The sequence below is a fragment of the Protobothrops mucrosquamatus genome, unplaced genomic scaffold (assembly GCF_001527695.2).
Source record: "Protobothrops mucrosquamatus isolate PMUCROS unplaced genomic scaffold, P.Mucros_1.0 scaffold_4, whole genome shotgun sequence".
NCBI classification, from domain to species: domain Eukaryota; kingdom Metazoa; phylum Chordata; class Lepidosauria; order Squamata; family Viperidae; genus Protobothrops; species Protobothrops mucrosquamatus.
The window spans coordinates 1-20,886 of NW_015386080.1; the positions used below are offsets into that span (position 1 = coordinate 1).

Genomic DNA, 20,886 nt, shown 5'->3' on the forward strand with positions numbered 1-20,886 from the left:
AAGTCCACAAGGGGCCATAGCTCCCCGCTTCTGATTTAGAAGTATATCCTGCTTTTACTTCAGGCATTGATAGTGCTCTCTCCTTCCATTTTCCCCACAACAATAACACTGTACATACATTTGGCAAAAAGAATGACTGGTGCAGAGTTACCCAGATAGCTTCCATGACTGAGGTGGAGGTGAATCTGTGCCTCAGCATGCCTAGCACAGCCTGTTCATTACTATACTACACTGGCTCTTATTTAATTTTAAACATCTACATTTCAACAGTAATCAAAAGCTGATAAAGAAACTGCTTTAAAATAGCTATGGTATATTGGCAGTACACTGATAACCCTTCTATATATTTTTTTCCTTAGACGAACCTGTGCGTGCCAAGGTCTAGATCCTGAATCTTGTGGTGCTTCTTTTTCTTTTGGTTGTTCATGGAGTATGTACTATAATGGTTGCAAATTTGCCAGAAGCAAGATCCCAAGAAAGTTTAAACTATTAGGCGATGATCCAAAAGAGGTAGGGTTGTCCTTCAATTCTTTTTCCTGTCAGCCTGATAGAGAGACAGAGACAGAGAGAGAAAGAGAAAGACATCAGTTATAATGATGAGATTCTGTACAAAAAGACTGGCAATGTCAACAGTCCATTTTTGTTTTATTTAGTCTGGGTATTAGGCTTCAACTCTGTGTTTTTTGTTGTTTTAATTTGTAAGTTTTAAACATTGCTCTTCTATATAAAGAATTCCAAGAACTGAAACAATAAATTGGTTGGATCAGTTTGGTTTAATATGGAATCATATTATTTAGAGTTCAAATAAACATATTCAAACTCTCTTTCAATGCAGGTATTTTCAATTTTTCATTCCTAACAGATGCCGATTCACACCTTGCTTAAATACCACTAGTGGATATTACATTATTTCCTAAGCCAATATGTCATATTGCTGAATATTTCTTCTAATTTTAAGCCAAAATCTACTTTCCTGCAGTTTCTGTTCACTGATTCTATTGCTTTTTAGAACAACAGCAGAAAAACCCTTATTTACACCAAAGACCTTCAGATGTTTGAAAATGACTATCATTTTCTTCTTGGGAAATAGTTTTATGATCTGTTGAATCACAATACATTGAATGAAATAACCATAAGTGTTTTCGGAATTAAAGCTATTACCTGTTAATGAGTGAAGTTTTTTTTAAAAAAAAATAGGAAGAAAAGCTAGAATCCAATCTGCAAACTTTGTCAACTTTGATGGCACCCACTTACAAGAAACTAGCACCTGATGCATATAGCAACCAGGTGAGTAAAAAAAACCAGAAATGTTTGGCAACAATACTAAGATTCATCACTTTATTTTGCCAATGTATAAGTCTCCCAAGGCTTTGAAAGAAACAACTGCACTTAGAAAGTAGAATTTATTTATGAGGCTACATATTTATTATTTGACATTAATATGAAAGAATTAGAAATCAACAAAAATTAATTGGTTTTGTTTCTGGCTACTATGGTGTCTCTGAAAATGTACTATTATGTCAGAGAAAAAATATGTTTCTTTTCACCTTTTATGATGGAATTCACACTGATGAACCATGGCTTGTTAAAGCAGCACAGTTGCATGGTGTGCATATAATAAAAACATTATTTTCAAGTCACAAGGACTGGGCTTATACCAAAACTAAGTAAATTATTGTCCTAGCTGATGTATAAGCCCAGGATGTTAAAATTGGAAATATCCATACATGCAACCCTATGTTTCTATGATTTAGCACCTAGTATCAAATTAACACTGCATGATTGGTTTGCTATAATTGGAACTGTATTAGAAAGAAAGGAACATTAGATTGGTCTTCCTTGGTGTATAATAATCAAAGTGTGAAGACCTTCCAGTTCTGATCCGAAGGGAGAATTTGAAACGGAGACTTCTGCAAGGGGGGAAGGGCAAGAAACAGAATATGCATCACCACATTATAGTCCAAGCTCTTCTCCTTAATAATATACCAATATTTAATCATTTTGGCACCACTGTGGTTAGGAATGGAGGAAATATGCATATTTCTCTGCTTCTGTTGCTGAGGGTACTTCAAATTGGGTCTTTCAGGAATATACGGTATAGGTAAGGCCACAAATTAAATATATTGTTTGTGTCCACAGTTAATTTCTGACTCTTGCAAATATGTTGAAACTGGAATTCCCCAAATTCCCTGTTTGCAATGGGAATTTTTTTTTTATTATAAAATGCTGAGAACAAAAAGAGGAATTCCTGCCAATAACTCATTTTATGATTTTTGGGGAATGTGTATATGACCACTGCTGATGAGAAGTATCTGTCATTATGAAAGGGAGAGAAAATTAATAGATGAAATTAAGAAGTGTACTACAGCCTATCATCCTCTCCTAATAATTTTAGACCAATGAGCAGTGCTAATTTCAAACTACAGTATCATTCCCACCTTGGATATAGCCCTGCAGTGCTGCAACTTCAGAGCTTAAAAAGTCTATTTCTAAGAGCTATTTGGTAACATGCAGTTTTAAAATGTTGGTGAATTAAATAATATAAATATGTCTTTGTCTAGATTGAATATGAACACAGAGCTCCTGAATGTCGTCTGGGTTTAAAAGAAGGTCGTCCATTCTCAGGGGTCACTGCCTGCCTGGATTTTTGTGCTCATTCTCATAGAGACCTACACAATATGCAGAATGGTAGTACATTGGTAAGTCAGTGATTCAACAAGCCATTATTGTGCAAAACTAATTTATTGCATTAAGTTCATTATTTTTCATAATTTATATTTATATTAAGCTGGCACATGATGTCTACCAAGGAAATATGTGAAATATTGCATCAGTAAGAATGCAAATCCTCTAGGCTTTTAGTTTTTAAAAAATGAGATTCTCAAGGTTGATTCGTAAATTCCTTGCTTCTATTTGTCTAGTTCTTTTTTTTAGTACAGTGAAATAAAGTAATTCTTGGAAACTTTAAAATATATAGTTTTAATTGGCCTGTGAATGCAGAATCTGTTTTAGAAATGTAAGCCTCAGTGTATGCACAGAAATTTTGCTGTAAAGTTAGGGCATTTTTTTCAAACTTACAAGATTGAAGTCCTTTGAAAGAAGTTCCATGTGCTCATCAAGAACATGTCCTCTACAGTCATGTGTTCATCCCATCTCTCATATATCCCTTTGGAGATCCAGCCTGATGTAGCAGTTAAGGCATCAGACTAGAAACTGGGCAAGTGTGAGTTCTAGTTTCATCTTAGGTACAAAGCCAGGTCGGTGATCTTAGGCACTTTCATCTTAGAAGGAGGCAATGGCAAACCACTTCTAAAAAATCTTGTCAAGAAAACTGCAGGAACTTATCCAGGCAACCTCCGAGATACTTGTTTGGACAGAAGAAAAAAATAATCTGTTTTATCTGTTGTCTTTCCTTCCCATTTTCACCTCAACTTTGCCACACATGGTCCTTTTTTGCTAATTCATCATCTCTTTACATCTCATGCCTAGCATTTATGACTTTCTGTTTGCTGATGATTGCCTCAAGAGAGCAATCAGGATATATTTTCTCAAGAGTTGATTTATTCTTTTTACAATCTATTGTATTCTTAGTAAGTACTCCAAATCCATAATCCAAAGGATTTTTCTTACTGTTTCTTACTGTTCACCTTTCAGAGTCATACATTATATTAGACCAAGGGTGTCAAACTGCCGGCCCACAGGCCGGTTGCATCATGCGGAGGCTGCGCCCACCCCAGTTCCGGCAATGCAAAAAAAGTCGCAATACATCGCAACACGTCACGTGACGTGGTGAGTTTGACACCCGTGTATTAGACCACCCCTTTAGCTATTCTGATCTTTTTTGTCATACAAACAGCCTTATCCTTCATAACCTTGTCATTGTCTTCCTCCCTAGGATTAATATGCTCTTTACTTCTTCACTACACTATACATCTATATGTATTCTTGAACCCAAAAAAACAAAACAAAACAAAAATTTATCTACCATCTTCGCTTTTTCACATCAACTATAAGTTCATTCTGATTAACATTATTTTTACTTTTCTAATATTTAACATTAATTCAGATATTTCGCTTTCTACTTTTACTTTCATAATGGACTCTTCTGCATCTTTCTTTTTGGGCTGACAAAGTGCTATCATCTGTATGTCTCAAGTAGTTCATTTTTTATCACCAATTTTTATTCTTCTCTATCTTTTTTTCTATATTATTCAGCATTTTTCTTTTGTCCTCATTTTATGCAGCAATCATTTTCTTATATACATATTTTCCTATTCTATTCTATTCTATTCTATTCTATTCCATTCCATTCCATTCCATTCCATTCCATTCCATTCCATTCCATTCCATTCTTCTGATCTATTAAGTGTATAACATACTTTCTTTTCCTAAAGTCATTCTATTTTCACTTTAGTTTCATGTCTTTTTTTTCTTCCATGCCCATTTGACCCATGATCTATTCTTGATATTGTTAAAATATGGTTCATCCCACATTTAGAACCTCTTATCAGTTTTATATCCTTCTCTCTCTCAATTTTTTATCATAAGCAATCACATCATAGACATGTGCTGGTCACACTTATGAAACAAACTGATCTTTTTGAAAGCTCATACTACCAAATAGACAGTATTTTTTTTATTTTTGAGTCCCTGAATAACCCTAATTTTTTCTACACTTTTTTATCTTGTAGTATCCATTTATTTCCTCTGGATTCTATTTATCTAGAATGTTGCATGTTTTTTTCTTCTACTATTTGATTCTTCTACTATTATCATTTATTGTCACCAGCCTATAGATTCATATTTTCATATATACAACAATCTAGATGAATTACATTTTGACACAAATTTTTGCTTTCATTCCTAATTAAGCCTATAGCTTCATTTCTCAGCATATATCAACTTTGATCCACAAAATCAAACTTTCAGATCAATTACATCCTTCCCCCTTTCTCTCAGTTTTATAGACATACAGTATGTCTATGCAATAGTTATTATTTGTTGGGATCATATATGCTGATCTCCACTGCCATTTGATCTTTAATTAAAGCTTTCACATAACATTTTTAGTTAAATGGAGAATGTATAGTCAAGGTTATTTTAGTCATATCTATTTCTTGTACAGTATTCTCTACTAATGGTAATGAACATAATCAATCAGTTTGAGCCAATATGCCATTAGCACAGCTGAAGCCCTATTGTAGGCCAAGCTTGTTTATTCCATTACATGCAAACTATAATCTCTGTCATGTAGAGACTACTTTATAAACCAGCATCTTATTGTACAGTATGCATTGTATCAACATTTAATACATTTTGTATTTGATACAGAATTTTAGTGTCTTCTATCATTGTAGTAAACACACATTTAATTAAGAATTAATAAGACCCATTCTGATCCACAAGTTCACATTTCTAAAATATCCAATTTGATATGCTTAATTTCCCCAGGCAATTCTGCAAGATTTCCTCAGTTAATACTTTTTTTGCTGATATGTTCCAGTTGTATGTGTCATTCTAAAAAGAGGAACTCAGTACCAGCACTTGAAATAAACAGACTTCCTTGGTATGGCCATGTTGTCATTTCTAGGCCTACTCATGAAACTTCATTCTTCCCATTAAGGAATTCTTCTGACCTGGCAATTTTATTATCTGGTATCTAAATTTCTCCATATATTTTTCTCGGAAGCCATATAGGAATGGTTTGCCATTTCCTTCTTTCAGCTTTGTTTTCAGTTCCTTCTCTTAGGTGGGCTGGCTAAGGTTAAATTAGCCATTTCCCAAGGCAAACCTAAAAGAAATACAGTACTGATCTCTTGAGCATGAGTGCCAATGAAGATTGGTTGATAGGTATATTCCCAAAGTGCTACTTCTGGATTGGTCAACAAATTTGAAATCTTGCAGCCAATCATTCCCTCACTGATTGACATATTCTAACTTTTGTTCTGTATTAACAGAACTGCCAGCTTAGCGTTTAATAGGATTAAACACAAAAGACCATACCCTCTTCAGCAATGATTAGCAACTTGTATGCTGATGTGAATGTGTATATGAAGGTGTACACCTCATGTAAAATTCCTTTTTTCCCCCAATTTTAACATATATGGACATATCAATATTTTATGTTCATTCAAGCAGCATATAAAAACAAAGGTGATGCAAACTGAACAAAAACATATGAAAAATTGACTTTATTATTTATTTAATTTATTATTTGCAATTATTTATTCAGCAAAAAGATGCCATTTACTTCTGTAGAAAAACAAAGTTGGTTCTAATACCTGATATTTGGAAGAAACAATACAAGTTGCAGTTCCTCCATGCAGAATTTTTTCCATTGTGCAATATTTGAGGGACTTCTTGCATGAATATCCCATTTCAAATCACCTCACAGATATTAATGGGATTTAGATCTGGGCTTTGGCTTGACTATTCCAGAATCCTTAATTTCTCTTTTATTCAGCCATTCCTTGTGGATTTACTCACTAATATTTTCCCAAAGCTGTGTCATCAGTTCATGAATTTCATCACTGGAACTTTTATTTCTCAGGAATATTAGGTGCTCCTAACATGAAAAAGATGCCAAAGACTTTATTTTGTACAAACTTATATAATGCACAAATAGTAGTGAATACAGGAAAAAAGATGTTGACAAAATGGAGCCCAGAGTGCCCCTAGGTGGCGCTCGCTGACCTCTAAATGTTTTGGGGGTTTTTAAAGGAAAAAAGTAATAAAAATGATGGAATTTTCTAGAGAGCAAATCCCACAAAACATTCTTGCATGGTCTACATTATTTTAAATTGTTAGATTTTTAAAGTTTTTTTTTTGTTTTTAATGGGTTACTGACCCCTGAGGAAATGGGAACTATTGAAAAATAGAATATTTGTGGTTAAAAAAATTCATGTTTAATTTAGCTTGACAAGCTGCTTCCCAGGAAAAAAAATAGCACTATGTTGTCAAAAATAGCACTATGTGGTCAAATAGCACTATGTGGTCATGGTCAAATTTGTTTGTAGGCCAAGTTTAACCTCATTTGTCAGTCGAAATGTGTCTTCCATCATATTATTTTAACAGGTCTGCACACTAACCAGAGAAGACAATCGTGAAATTGGCGAAACACCAGAAGATGAACAATTGCATGTGCTACCCTTGTATAAAATATCTAGTGTAGATGAGTTTGGAAGCACAGAAGGTCAGGAAGAAAAAAAGCGAAATGGTAGCATCCAGGTTCTTAGTTCTTTTCGACGGAAAGTAAGGATGCTGGCTGAACCTGTGAAAACCTGTCGGCAAAAAAAGTTGGAAGCCAAGAAAGCAGCAACAGAGAAGCTGGCCTCCATGGAGAATGGGCCTAACAAACACGAGAGAGAAAAATCAGCCTCAGCACGTCAAAAGCAGTTCAATGCAGAAGTGCCAACTCATGGCAAGCAATTAGCAGGTATGTTTTTAGTAGGCATTAGCTATGATTTCAGCTCTGTCACATGTACCATATGGGCTATTTGTACTATGGACATGAGAGTTATGAGACAGGATCACACTGTGACAAAAACCCTACTTAACATACATATTGATGGGGTCCCAACTAACCAAGAAAAATGATTTTGGGATCACTGTTGATAGCTGAATAAAAACATTGTCATAAAATGTAGCAGCTTTGAAAAACAAATCTATGCTGGGGATTATCATAAAAGGACTGAAGATAAAACTGGCAACCAACATCATAGCACCTTTACACACATTTCTGACTCATAACTGAAAAAGTATGTAATATTTGGGGGGAAACGTAGAAAAGAGCAAGCAATCAATACCATCAAGTTGCTCAAAGAACCTTTTTATGAGAAAAGACTAGAATATTTGAAAGCCTTTTGTTGGGAGAAAATGTTATTGAAAGGAGACGTGTCAATGTGTGTAAATTATATATGGCACAGAAAAAGTAGAAAAGGAGGTTTTTTATTTTGGTTTTTTTTATCTTTCACAAAGCACTAGGGGTAGGGCTCATCTAATATAGCTGATTGGCACAGGGTTTACAAGAAACAAAAGAAATGCTTTTTAGTACAGTTGACCATTCAGAATTCATTAGGTATAGTGATGACTGATCCCTGGATGCCTTTTAAAGATAAAAGTAGAAGTGTTCAATACTTGGAACAAAATATACAAAGGTGCTTCAGATCTAATATTGGTACCTTCGGAAGCTTAAAGGAGTTGGTGGCAGGGGAACTGTGTGAGGGAAGGCTGCCCCAACAAGCCAGCATCTTTACCATGCATGATTGGAAATGGGAATTCCCTTTCGAGAAGGGCCAGCCCCCCTTGTGTAGGACCTGGGAGTGCTTCTCCCCTGCTGCCTCCTCTTGCTCTCCAGAGATCTGTCAAGACAGAAGTTGGACTCTTGGAGGAAACTGCTTCCTGTAAACGTTCTCCACCTCCTGCTTTGCCGGGAGGGGGCACCGGACAGGGAAACACCAACAATGTCTGGGATTGGGAAAAGAACATCTCTTTAGTATGCTATCCACACATACACACACACACACATTCCAAGCTTGGAGACTTGTATCCACATCTGAGCTAGCAAATTGCCAATCATGCCTGGGCTTGAGGAGAAGGCCCTCTTCTTCCTCTGTGAATAAAAGTCCCCAAACCTGGAATGTGGTGTATGTGCTTATGTTTGCCTGCGTGCATGTGCTTGGCTGCTAACAGTTTGGGGAGGCGAGGCATTTGTGGGGCACCGAATTGTCCCCATATCGAGTTAGCCGGTGAGACTTATTCTGTCTTGAGTCAGCTGTGTCCAGTGAGTGGCATTGAGCTGGCCATGCCCACCTGCTAGGCGACTGGTGGTACTCGAATATTGCCATATCCTAAAAGTGGTACAATCTCTAAAAAGGTTGAAAAGCCCTGCTCTAGATAAAGGGCTTTGAATACTTGTTTCAGACAAGTACCTGTGTTAGTTTTCACACCTGCTTCCAAGTCCTCATAAGATATCTGGGAAACAAAATGGTGGCAACATTTGGGCCTTGGCCTGATTCATCAAGGCTATTTTAATTTCAGAGAGGAAAAATGCCCATAACATTCATATGTGATCTAATTTCCCATATCTCATATTTGTGGCATAATTCAATTGCATAAACATCTTCCTTGAAAAGTAGAATGGGCAACATCTTTCCATAATTGAATTAATTCTATACAAATGACAAATATTTTTTCCAACCTTAAAGTTCTTTCCTTCTCTTCCTTGTACACAGATCTTTTGCATCTTTCAGGACCAGCTGTGCCACAACAGCAACTTTACCAGCATCCATGCCAGGCTTTCCCTTCTAAACATCAGTCAAACCATGGCAATTTATACTCTGCTTCTGATCCTACCAATCTCTATATGAGTCTGTCTAATCCAGCTAATTCATATTCAAACTGTACACATCCTTCCAATCCTTATGGAGGATCCAATCCAATGAATATCTACCAGACTTCATCACAACCTACAGGAACTTATTTGAATTCTTCCAGCCTCATAAATCCCTATTCTATTCATTTAGGTCAAAATAACCAGTATCCTCATTATCCATGCAATGGAAGCTTATCAATAGACAATTGTTCTTATTACAATTCCTATTCTGCTCAGACTCAGCATATGGACTTGTTTAGGTATCAGAGCCAAGATTCTCTGTCTAAACTAAGTCTACCTCCAATACATACATTGTATCAGCATAGGATTGGAAATAATCAGAACTTTGGGCACAGGTACTTGAATTATGGAAACCAAAATGTGCCAGTAGATTTTAACAAATGCGCCTTTAGACCAAATGTTCATCATGCAGGTTCTTTCCCATCTTACTCCCAGCATGAGACTGATAATCCTTTTATGGACATCACCTCCAGGCTGAAACCTAATCTAAATCCAGGTGTGGATTTTATGAATAAAAATGGTGATCATCTGTATCCCCCACCACACCTTACCCATGACTATCATAGCATGTTCAATGGCTCTTCTCATTCACTCCATCTCCAGAATAAGAATAGTCAGGCAGCTAATGGGTTGTCAAATCTCTTTCCAGATTTTAACCATAACAGAACTGCTTCTGAAGTAGGTGCAAATAAAACAGAGGTGCTCAATGCAGAGGATCCTGATGATGTCTGGTCAGACAATGAGCAAAGTTTTCTGGATCCAGAAATAGGTGGTGTTGCAGTGGCCCCATCCCATGGATCAATCCTCATAGAGTGTGCTAAACGTGAACTCCACGCTACAACCCCATTGAAAAATCCTAACAGGAATCACCCTACAAGGATATCACTTGTCTTCTATCAACACAAAAGTATGAATGAGCCAAAGCATGGTCTGGCTTTGTGGGAGGCAAAAATGGCTGAGAAGGCAAGAGAAAAAGAAGAAGACTGTGAAAAGTATGGTCCAGATTATGTGCCTCAGAAAGTACATGGCAAAAAAGTAAAACGGGAGCCTGCTGAATTAAACGAGAACCTGGAACCAACCTATTTTAGATTTATCAGGTCCCTTGCACAAAGGACGATGTCTCTTACCACAAATTCCACAGTAACCACATCTCCATATGCCTTTACACGGGTTACAGGGCCTTATAACAGATATATATAAAAGTCACATCTTTGTTTATTACCTCATCCTTTTTTAAAAAAATCCTCTTATATTAGATAGGATCAGAGCAAGATACAGTATTTTTCTTTTTCACTTGTCATTGAGGAAATCTTCTCCATCCCAGTAAAATAAGTAATTTTACCACTGCATACATTTGGAGAGTTGTCACAAGTAACAATCTGAAATTAAAACCAAAGTATCCTATGCAAAATTAAGAAGACATAACCAGTTAGGACTGAAATACTGCTATTACTACTGGTAAATAGAATGACCATAATTTTAAAATTGTACATCTATAACCATTTTTCTCAAGAGCAGATTAAGCAAGGGAGTGTTTTTGTTTTTAGTAGTGAAAACTCTGTAGTCTTTCTTCTGCAGAACATTTAAGATTCTGCTCGGTGCTCAACTAATGGTATACTGAACTGGTTACTGGAAATGTAGCTTTTTAGCACAGAATATTTTGTTTGTTTGTTTTTGTTTGGCTTTGTTTTGGCTATAATTTTAATATAAATTGATAATAATCAGGATAGCTACACTTATAACAAAAGCACTGAATTTGTTTTGGCTATTCTAAAACGTGGTGCTGTATACAACAATGGTGTCTACTGCAAAATTTAGATAAGTTTTAATGTCTTTTATTAGCACTAGATAAGATAAAAACATATCCTGCTCTCCTTAATCTGTAAACAAAGCCTTTACATTTGTGTTGACATCGAGTTAATCTGAATTTTTTTTAAAAAAAAAAATCAGCTACAACTCATTGTTTAAGCATGGGTGTCCAACCTTTTGGCTTGCCTGGGTCGCATCAAGTGAAAAGGAATTGGTTTCAGCTGCATATAAAATATATAATATAGTTATTGTGTATAAATCACATAACGTTAAACGTTTACTATCCTGTGGAGACACATTACTAGCTGTCCAGCCACGAGTTGGACACACTTGTTTTAAAGCATGGAAATCTGGATGAAACAAGGGCAAGAGCCAACAAAGCTATCATATGAGTACTGCAGGCGGAATATGCCACTGTGCCAGTGGCAGCTAGAACAACAAAAGCAGTAAAGGCAGCTTTTGAGAAATATTTTCCAGGTAACTTAATACCCCACAGAATTGTAAATCAGAAAAGAAACTGGTCTTCTTTTGTTTGCATAAAGCTATTGAAGATAACAATTTTATCTTGATTATCAAGAAAATGCAAATAAGGCTTTCATGCCACAGGCCTGAATTCTCATTCTGCTACTTCTCCAAGCGAAATAAGCTTTGTTGGATCTCACTAGAATTCATTCATTTGGCAAAGATCTGATTAAGAGCAGCAAACAATAGAAAAATATTTTGTGAATGGTACTTGAAGAACTCGTTGGGCTGCCACTGATGAACATTAATCTGGGTGCTAAAACTTCCCAAACATTTACTGTAACATTAAAAGAAACTTATTTGAAGAAATGTATTTAGGATATACATATTAAATTCATGTATTACCCAGTATCACTGGGAATCAGGTAACATATACATTTAATAACTTATTATTGTGATGATTATTAAGAGTAATCTGCAGTTAGAATCGTAGTCTAAGATTGGTGAAAAATTAATTCAAGACTTAATGATGAACTCAAGAATTATTAAGATAGTACCTAAGGACATACAGTTTCAGCAAGGCAGCTTTCTGTAAAAATTAAGATATTCAGGTTCAATAAATTCAAAGTTTCCAAATATTCAGTAAATACTTTAGGCATGGCTCCAAGAGCTCCAATCATGATTGTTATAACAGCAGATTTTTTTTCCATAAATGTTTGACTTCTATAAGCGTTCAACAAATTACTATTATTGTTATTTAAATCTTTTGATCTTTGGAGCAAATTTATATAAGATGCTTTTAACTGCAAGCAGGAAAAAGTTTTTAAGCCAGTTTTAGACTGACTGAAATAAACTGAAACCATTGCTCAAACACTCGTTAAAAGAACAGAGAAAGAATAGATCCTTTACTTACTCTGTTCAACCAGAGGAAATGGGATTAAAAAAATAATACAAGCTTCATTTTTTGGTGCTTCTCTCACACAGGTGTATTGTGAATATTAATTTTAACTATTTTGATGAGAAGCTCTTTCTTGAAATAGCATACATTTTAAGTTTTTAATATATAGTCGCAGACAAAAACATGTTAAACTTGACAATTTTGTCATATGATTTTGAATTACTTTTTAAGGAACCATAGCATTCTAGAGATGATGGTTACTGCTTTATTTAATAATCATGGATTATTTATGTTATGGTATATGACACTGCTCAGTGTAATGTGGCCGTATTTTCTAAGAAATGTTGAGAAGAGTCAACACAAAGAAATACAGGGTTATACTGTAGGAGCTTTGGGCTTGGGAGAATACAGTAGAGGCAGCTGGCTTGCTGTGATGGTTTTTAATTTGGTAGTTTGTATAAAAGTGTAAGCAAAACAGATGTATAGTAACTTGTAAACAATTTTAAAGCAATGTTTTAGTATTTTAATAATGTACAAATATATAAATATATATTATATATCTATATATATATATCTATATATGGATTTGGAATTGAATTCACATCATGGTGCTACTTGGCCTGTTCTCTAAAAAAAGTGTGCTAAAACTATCTTCAAATTATGTTTGAATGATGTTCCTACTTGTCATATACCTCAACTTTACTTGGCAGTAGGTTTTTAATGGAGATATATAAGGTATCATGTTCCCCTGATTTTCCGCTTGGCTAATATTTGGGAAAAAGTAATTCTCACTACTTGATAGCAAGTGTAACTTGAATTTTAACACATAGTTTGGTTCTAAAAATTCAGGGATATATCCTCTCACAATTTCCTTAGTAAGCCAATGTATCATCTGTGTATGTGTATGTAAAATTTTATTGTACAGATTGATAAATATTGTTGAACCCTTTTTTAAAATTCTACTTTATTTTTGAGAATCTCAGCTATTTTTTAATTCTGCTTCTAACTTTTACTTGTAAATGTATTGATGGCAAATTTTGCAGAGTAAATCCATTCTTTTTTATGACAATGAAAGTGCATTTTTAATATTGTAAATTCTGTTTGAGGTTTCTTATTTTAACCCCCCTCTCCTTTTGCATGTTACATATAAAATAAACCATAGATTGCACTGAGCTGACAAGAGGACAAAGTAGGTATTTGGCAGCTGACCATTTGCAAGAAGGTTGTGCCTTTTCCAAATTCTATAAATATCTTTTTAGCTGGGTTTGCTTTTTCATTTCATGAGTTTTCAAGCAGAGTTTAAAGAACAGAGAGATTCATGGAGAAAAGACTGCAAGAAACTACCAGTCATGACAACTGTAGACTACCTTTAGAGTTGGAGGCAGTATATCTCTGAATATTAGTTGTTGAGACACATTTGGGAAAGAAGTATTGGTATTTGTATTCTGTATGCAATATTTTGCATCTGGTTGTCTACTGAGAAAAGCATGCTGGACTTGTTAACTTTTAGTCTAGCCCAGTTGGTCTTACATTAGGCTTAGGCATTTATACAGTATGGCAGTGCAATATACAGTATATACATACATAAGAATGTATGTAAAGGCCCTGCTTACTCTTATTTTTTTCACTCAGTATCAAGGGTATGGGCATACCGTATCTGGGCTGCTGAAATCAGAATAACCACTATATGGCAGCAAGCATTTTTCTGCATGTCCTTGTTTCCATCCAACAAATTATTTTGTCCATAATTTTGTCATCCAGACTTTTGCAACCCAGCTACAGTAAGCCTAGAGGAACCTGGTGCCCTTTGGATATTGCTGAGCTTCCACCCAAAGCAACTGTAGATCAGCAAAATCTGGAGACGTTCCTCACCCTTATGTTACACAATCAATTTCCCAAAGATATCAGTGGAATTATCGTTGCATAAAGAGTAACCTTTACAGGAACAATGCCTTCTCTTTGCTTTTTCTTTAATTGAGTTTTATCTAATTATAATTCTTAATTGACTATGTCATGGTCAAGCATATGCAATGCTACAACTACACAAGTCCATAGCTCTCACTTTAAATATACGAGCTTAGTTATATCTTACACAGTCACCCCAAACTGGAGCTCTGAGGTGCATATAGATGCCTTGCTATGGGCAAGGGCTGTTACATTTTAAAATAATGTAAAGGAAACCTTCTTCCTTTGAATAAATCAGAATTCTCTCTTCACTGTTGTATAAATGTATAAGCATTGTTGGATTGGAGGACTTGTCTATTATGTTAATTGAACTTTAGTTATTCTTTACATGGGTCTCCCTCCTTAAAGCAATGTTGATTAAAATACAAACTCATACAATACAGGTAGTCCTTGCTTACCAACCGTTTTGTTTAGCAGTCATTCAAAACTGCAGCCATTGAAGGATCCATGTGATCACTGTTCAGGTGCTTCAATACCAGCATACATTTATGACTCTTGTAGCATCCCACAGCCTCATGATTTTCATTTGTGAGTTTCACAATTGGCTTTCACCATAGCATTTACGGAGAATGTGGAAATGACATTGCCAAGTCACAATCACAAGATGTCTCACTTAACAACTACAATGATTCACTTGGTTCTAAGTTGGCATGGTAACATGGTTTTTCACTTAGTGACTGCAACGCTGAGTGACAGAGTTGCCAGTCCCAATTGTTGGTAAACAAAGACTACCTCTGCATGATAGGCAGCTTCGCAAATTTTTTCCTACCTTGTGCAAAACAATTTAAATACTTTTGTGATTGGTAGATTCCACATAATTTTTCATTCATCAGTATGTTGAGACTGCATAAGTGGAAGCACATTGTTTAATTTAATATCATTTTTCGGATGCAGTGGTCAACTCCAAATATAGTGCAACCTATGTATGCCCTTTCTAGAAGGGCATCTTTGTGTCTTCCCTTGCCAAATTGCTTACAAACAGAAGACAACTTCATTGAGGATGAGATGTCAGGGTAAGGAGGAGAAATGCATCTTGTGAATGAAAATTGTGATACTAATGTATGAAAGCTTGCATAAGAGTGAAACAGAAAGACAAAGCAAATACAACATAGCTTATATAGGATTATCAGGTTGATTATAGCCATACTTGAAATGTTTCTGAGTGGTGTCAACTCTACTTGAATGATTGTTTTCTTCAACTTGATTAATGTGCAGCAGCATTAAAGTTCACTATTAAACATAGTGGCTATCTTCTATAGAGAAACTCCAACAGTTTGACACTAAGATTATTGATTTTTTTTTTGATTATTTGTGCATTTCTAAGTTTATGTTCTGCTGTTTGGGTATTTGTTTGTTTACTCTCGCTCATTTTTTAAAATTTTGTTTTGTCCATTAAAATCTGAGAATGGTTATAAATATTGTAAGTATTGTAATGAATGCAGGTTATTTGAAAAGCTGTTTTATTATATCATTCCTGATAATGCTGAAATGTGGATGTTTTTAATAAAATTTATATTTATTTAATGCACTCTGTCTTGTGAAAACCTGCTTGCCAGATTCAATCCTTCTCTACTTTCACTTATTCAGTAATTAGTAACAAGTTTTTAAAAAGTGGCCGGGCCTTCCAAGGATCCAAGACTGAATGAGAATGGTAGCTGTTTAATGATATCGGCTTGGGAAAAGTAGCACTGAATGTAAATTTAAAATTATTAATAATTGTTTGTGATGAAACCTTCAGAGAATTAGTGAAAGGTACCTAGGTGGTTGGCAAGAATTTAGAACAGGGGTGTCAAACTGCCGGCCCGCAGGCCGGAGCATCATAGCAAAACCGCGCCCATCCCATTGCCGGCAATGGCAAAAAAGTTGTGATATTTCGCGACACGTCACATGATGTTGCGAGTTTGACACTCCTGATTTAGAAGATAAGACAGACCACTTTTTAGTAGTGACCAGACTTTAAGAAAAAAATGAGCATGGAAATGAAATGTGAAAGATGCAACATGAATGACTTCAGTAATAATAGACACAAGTCCTATATGAAAAGTGTAGATAGGTAGATAGACAAGATAAATAGCAGAAAAAAGAAGCTTCTTGGAACAGCAGAAAAATAATTTAAATAAATAAATTTAAATAAAAGTTTGTGGAGTTAAACACTAGTAAAAAGTATGAAAAATCAAGCTTAATGGAGGTTGTGAATCAGTAAATTGCATATACAACAATGATTGCTATAAAAAAGGAGAATGAGATAAAGATTTTATGTAATCAAAGGCAGAATAATTGCAAATAAAATAGTCAAGGAGCAAGGAACTGTTTAGATTAAAAGAGACAGGAAAATTTGGAACAATTTTGTTGGAAATAAAATACTGTTTTCGAAGTTGGGGTGGGCGATCAAATAGGAAGCTTGCAGCAAAGTAAATGAGATTAATAATAAAAATGATATAATTTGAGGTAAAAATGAAATAAAGGAACACTGGAAATACTTTATAGATTTTTATGGGAAAGTAAGAGTTAAGCCATCCTAGTCTGATTTATGAAAATGATAATGATATATCAAACAGTAGAGTCAAAATAAATGCTACAAATGTTAGCATTCAAGATCCTAAATTTGGATTAAAGTCTTTATGTTATAAATCCTAGGACAATGTTAAAAATGGCAGTACTGCCTAGAGAAATACAAAAGTACAGTTTGTCTATGACAGAGGTCCCCAAACCCCAGTCCATGGACCGGCACCAGGCCACGGCATGCTAAAAACTGGGCTGCGCAAACAAGCAAAGCCCCATCCACGGGATGCAGGCAGCACGTGAAATCACAACCCTTCCAGTCTATGGGAAAAACTCTCTCCGCGGAACTGGCCCCCGGTGCCCAAATGGTTGGGGGCTGCTGGTCTATGAAGTAGTTGTATTATTTAATATGCATACTGAGAATGTATCTGTGCCTGATGATTAGAATAATCATCTAATTCTTCCTTTATACAATGGGAAATGTGACAAAAATGAATGCAGAAACTACTGAGAGTTTAATATTGTGTCTGGGAAGGTATTTGGCAGAATTCAGGATATAGGAAATAATAATGAACCAAATCTACGAAAAGTAGTGAAATTATATGTTTGACAGGAAAGCTTTTCTTCTCACATTTATTGTTTTAGAGAAGTACATGGTAAAGTGAACATGTTTCATGAAATTGCAGAGTTGCAGGTTGGTTGTTGAATACAATAAAAGAGGTATGTGAGTGAAATGCAGCATGCATCAGAACTAATGGGATATCCCAAATGTGGTTCCTTGTTATTGGTGTCCTACAATAATAGGCATCCCAGTGCTAGTATTCATTACCAAGGCTTACTAGCATTCTATTCTCATTATGAAATGCTTCCAAATGTTCAGAAGTACAAGGAACCAGAAACACAATTGGCACCATGGAGTAGATTTCCTCAAATTGGACTCCATCCAGGTAAGTGTATATCAGTTTTGGAATTCCCAAATTCATGGCCATTGTAGAGCTTTCTGGAATTTGAAGACCACATATCTAAAGGAATCTGACACTGAGAAGACTACTAAAGGTGCTCAGTAGCACCGCTGTTATTATTTGGAACAAACTAAAATTAGAAAGGATGCAAGAAAACTTTGATCATATTTTTTTTAGATAAATATGGCCTTTATTTTCAGTTGTTTGGTTTATACATAATATTAGATTAGGTATTTCTGGCTTACTAAACTCATCCATAAAGCTTCACTTCTCATTCTTGGATAAGAAGCGAAACGTCTTGAAAGAAAAACAAGAAAGTCCAGTTGTCTCGTGAAAAAGTACCTTTGGGACAACCATGACCTGGATGACTGAAAATCTCCATAGTTATCCATAAAATCTTAAGCAAACTGAGAGAGAAGGTGACTTGCTTTAAATGAAGAGCAAAGGGCTGGAATGATAGCTGGTGAAATATTGCTATCCCCTAAATTTCAGAAGTGCATTGCCTCTGCAAAAATTATTCAACAAAAGAGACATAAAAGAGTGTAAAGGAAATGATTTGGGATGTGATTTTTGTGCCCGTTTTTTTAAAATGTGCCCACCACATAGAAACCACGAGGATAAAAATGCCAAATCCTTTGTGATTACAAAACATAACAATGATCACAGTGTTCTTATCTGTGTACACATTTCTGAAGTTCTAAAAAAATCTGTGAAGTTCTAAAAAAATCTGTGAATCAGTGTCTGTGAATCAGCTTGCTTAGTGCTCAGGTGCTTTGTTCCCATTTTCTCCACTGCCAATCAACCATAATTAAATATGTAAATGCCAGTTCCCGGGATGTTATTGCTCTCAGAACTCTAGAAGAGAGTTATGTAGATGACTCTCCATAGACCATGTCAATGAAGCAATAGTAGCAATTTGGCACTGAAAACAAGTCATCAACAGACACACTTTAAATAAGGTTTCTTGTTCTTCTGACTTAATTATAGCATTAAAACATTTTAAGAGATATTTAGCAAAATACAAAGCAAAGATTAGCCTTTTAGCATCAGCTTTACTGCCAAGGATGGATTTCAATATTTTTAAAGACATTATTTTTGGGTGGGAGGTGAAGTGGCAGGTGGCTTTCCAAGTCTATCCAGGAAAAAAAGTCAAAAATAATTGAGAGTGACAGGAAAACCCTCATTCACTTGCCTTTCCAATGTTTGTTATTACAGTGAAAGGATGGAAGGAAGCTCCAGGTTTTTGAGCTTCTTTCCTAGATCTTCAAAGTCAGTGATGTTACAGTAGCTTTTTTCCAGGCTCATTTGTACCCACCTGTTTTACTAAAAATGGATACCTTTATTAATTTATTTATTAAATTTACGTGCTGCCCATCTCACTATCAAGCGACTGGCAGCTTACAACATCGTAAAAGCAAGTACGAAATGTTATGATATTAAATATTAAAATAAAGATTAAATGAGTTAAAAACCAAAATATAATGGGGTGGAAGTTGGACTTTTCTCCTAGTCCACTTATCACCTCCAGCATGATTGATTCTCATTATTGGCTGATTGTATACTCCATACTTCATTTTCCTGTCTCCTGTTCTGCAGTGTCTTTCTTTCTTCCTTCCATAGGGTTATAAGTTATTTTTTCCCCTCCTATTAGGCCTTGAAAATTCCAAACGTGTAATATTTTTACATCTGTTGCTTCTGGTCTTCACTCTTGTTGAGTTGGCTTGCTCATTTGTTTGAGTTTTCTTCCTATGGAAAGCTACTTCCTATATTAGATAGGATGCTACTTCCTAGAATTTCCTTGATTTGATTTGATAAATCTTTATCCTGCATCCTCTTTTACTTTGGCAGCTGGAGAAATAAGGATGCACCTTGTTCCTAGTGACTTCTAAATGAACAGCAAACTTTGCAATCCTTGTCAATAGTTTTATGCTGTCCCGTCATCACACTGTGAAGTTTATAATTTGAAACATCTTTATTTCTGTTACATACCAACGCCATTGTGAAATGACTGCTCCTGTATCAAAGTGCCCTTGTTTTCCCCTTGTTCCTGACTGCATTGGGCTCAAAATTTCCATGAAAGAGAGAGTATAAATCAATTGGTTTGCTTTTGCTTTTTTGTTATTTCAAGGAGCAAAGAATACAAGTGCAAAATATAAGTATAGAAAAAGCTAGCTTTTAAATAAGCACAACTCATTTGCTTTAGTAAAAGCAGAGGGGAAAAAATCTCAGCATCTCAACCGGCACAGACTTGAGCCAGTAAAAAGGCCATTAATGTGCTTTCCACTGAGAACCTGAAAGCAGCAGAATCATTGCGTGTTCAAGGGCCAACATAAAGGCGAGGGAGGAAGCCAAAATTACATTTATGAATTTTTCCTACTGCAGTTTTAATTGGGCTCCACAAGGTATTCCATTCTCTCAGAAATCACCACGACCATTTTATATCATCCACAGTCGAGGCAAGTTCGTTTTGTTATAATGAAGACAGTTTTTTCAAAAGTGCCATTATGGGCCAGAAAGTCCTGTATGGAGAATTTGCCTCCAAAAGAAACCTTTGCTGTCCTGGCAGTGACAATGTTAGGTGGCAAATTACCCTCATTCCCAAGTTCTAATGATGCCTCCTAGAGTTCCTTACTAGCCTGCTTAGAAGTGGAGTTCACCAGATTGGCACACTTAACTTCCCTCAATAGAAGAGTAGAAGTTCTTCACTGTGAAGAGGCTGAAAACCAAGAGAATTGCCTGAGGCACAAAGTATTTGCCTCAGTGCGTGGTTATTGAAAATACTTTACCTTGAATAGCAAACTACAAAATACCCCAAACCGAGGTGTTTTGACATTTCCAACAGAAATCATTTGTAGACATATTGTTTGTTTGTTTAATCAGTTTTTTAAAACCAC

At 35.5% G+C, this 20,886-nt stretch overlaps 1 protein-coding gene across 1 annotated transcript; it reads left to right on the forward strand.

The window, feature by feature from the left end:
- Positions 1-323: 323 nt before the first annotated feature.
- On the forward strand, positions 324-10,620 carry TET2 (tet methylcytosine dioxygenase 2; the record flags this gene model as incomplete). Its single annotated transcript, XM_015831443.1, has 5 exons — positions 324-510; positions 1,198-1,287; positions 2,562-2,699; positions 7,075-7,435; positions 9,234-10,620. Coding segments are annotated over 5 exons (2,137 nt in total), but the record flags the coding sequence as incomplete, so codon positions are not given.
- Between the last annotated feature and the right edge of the window lie 10,266 nt (positions 10,621-20,886).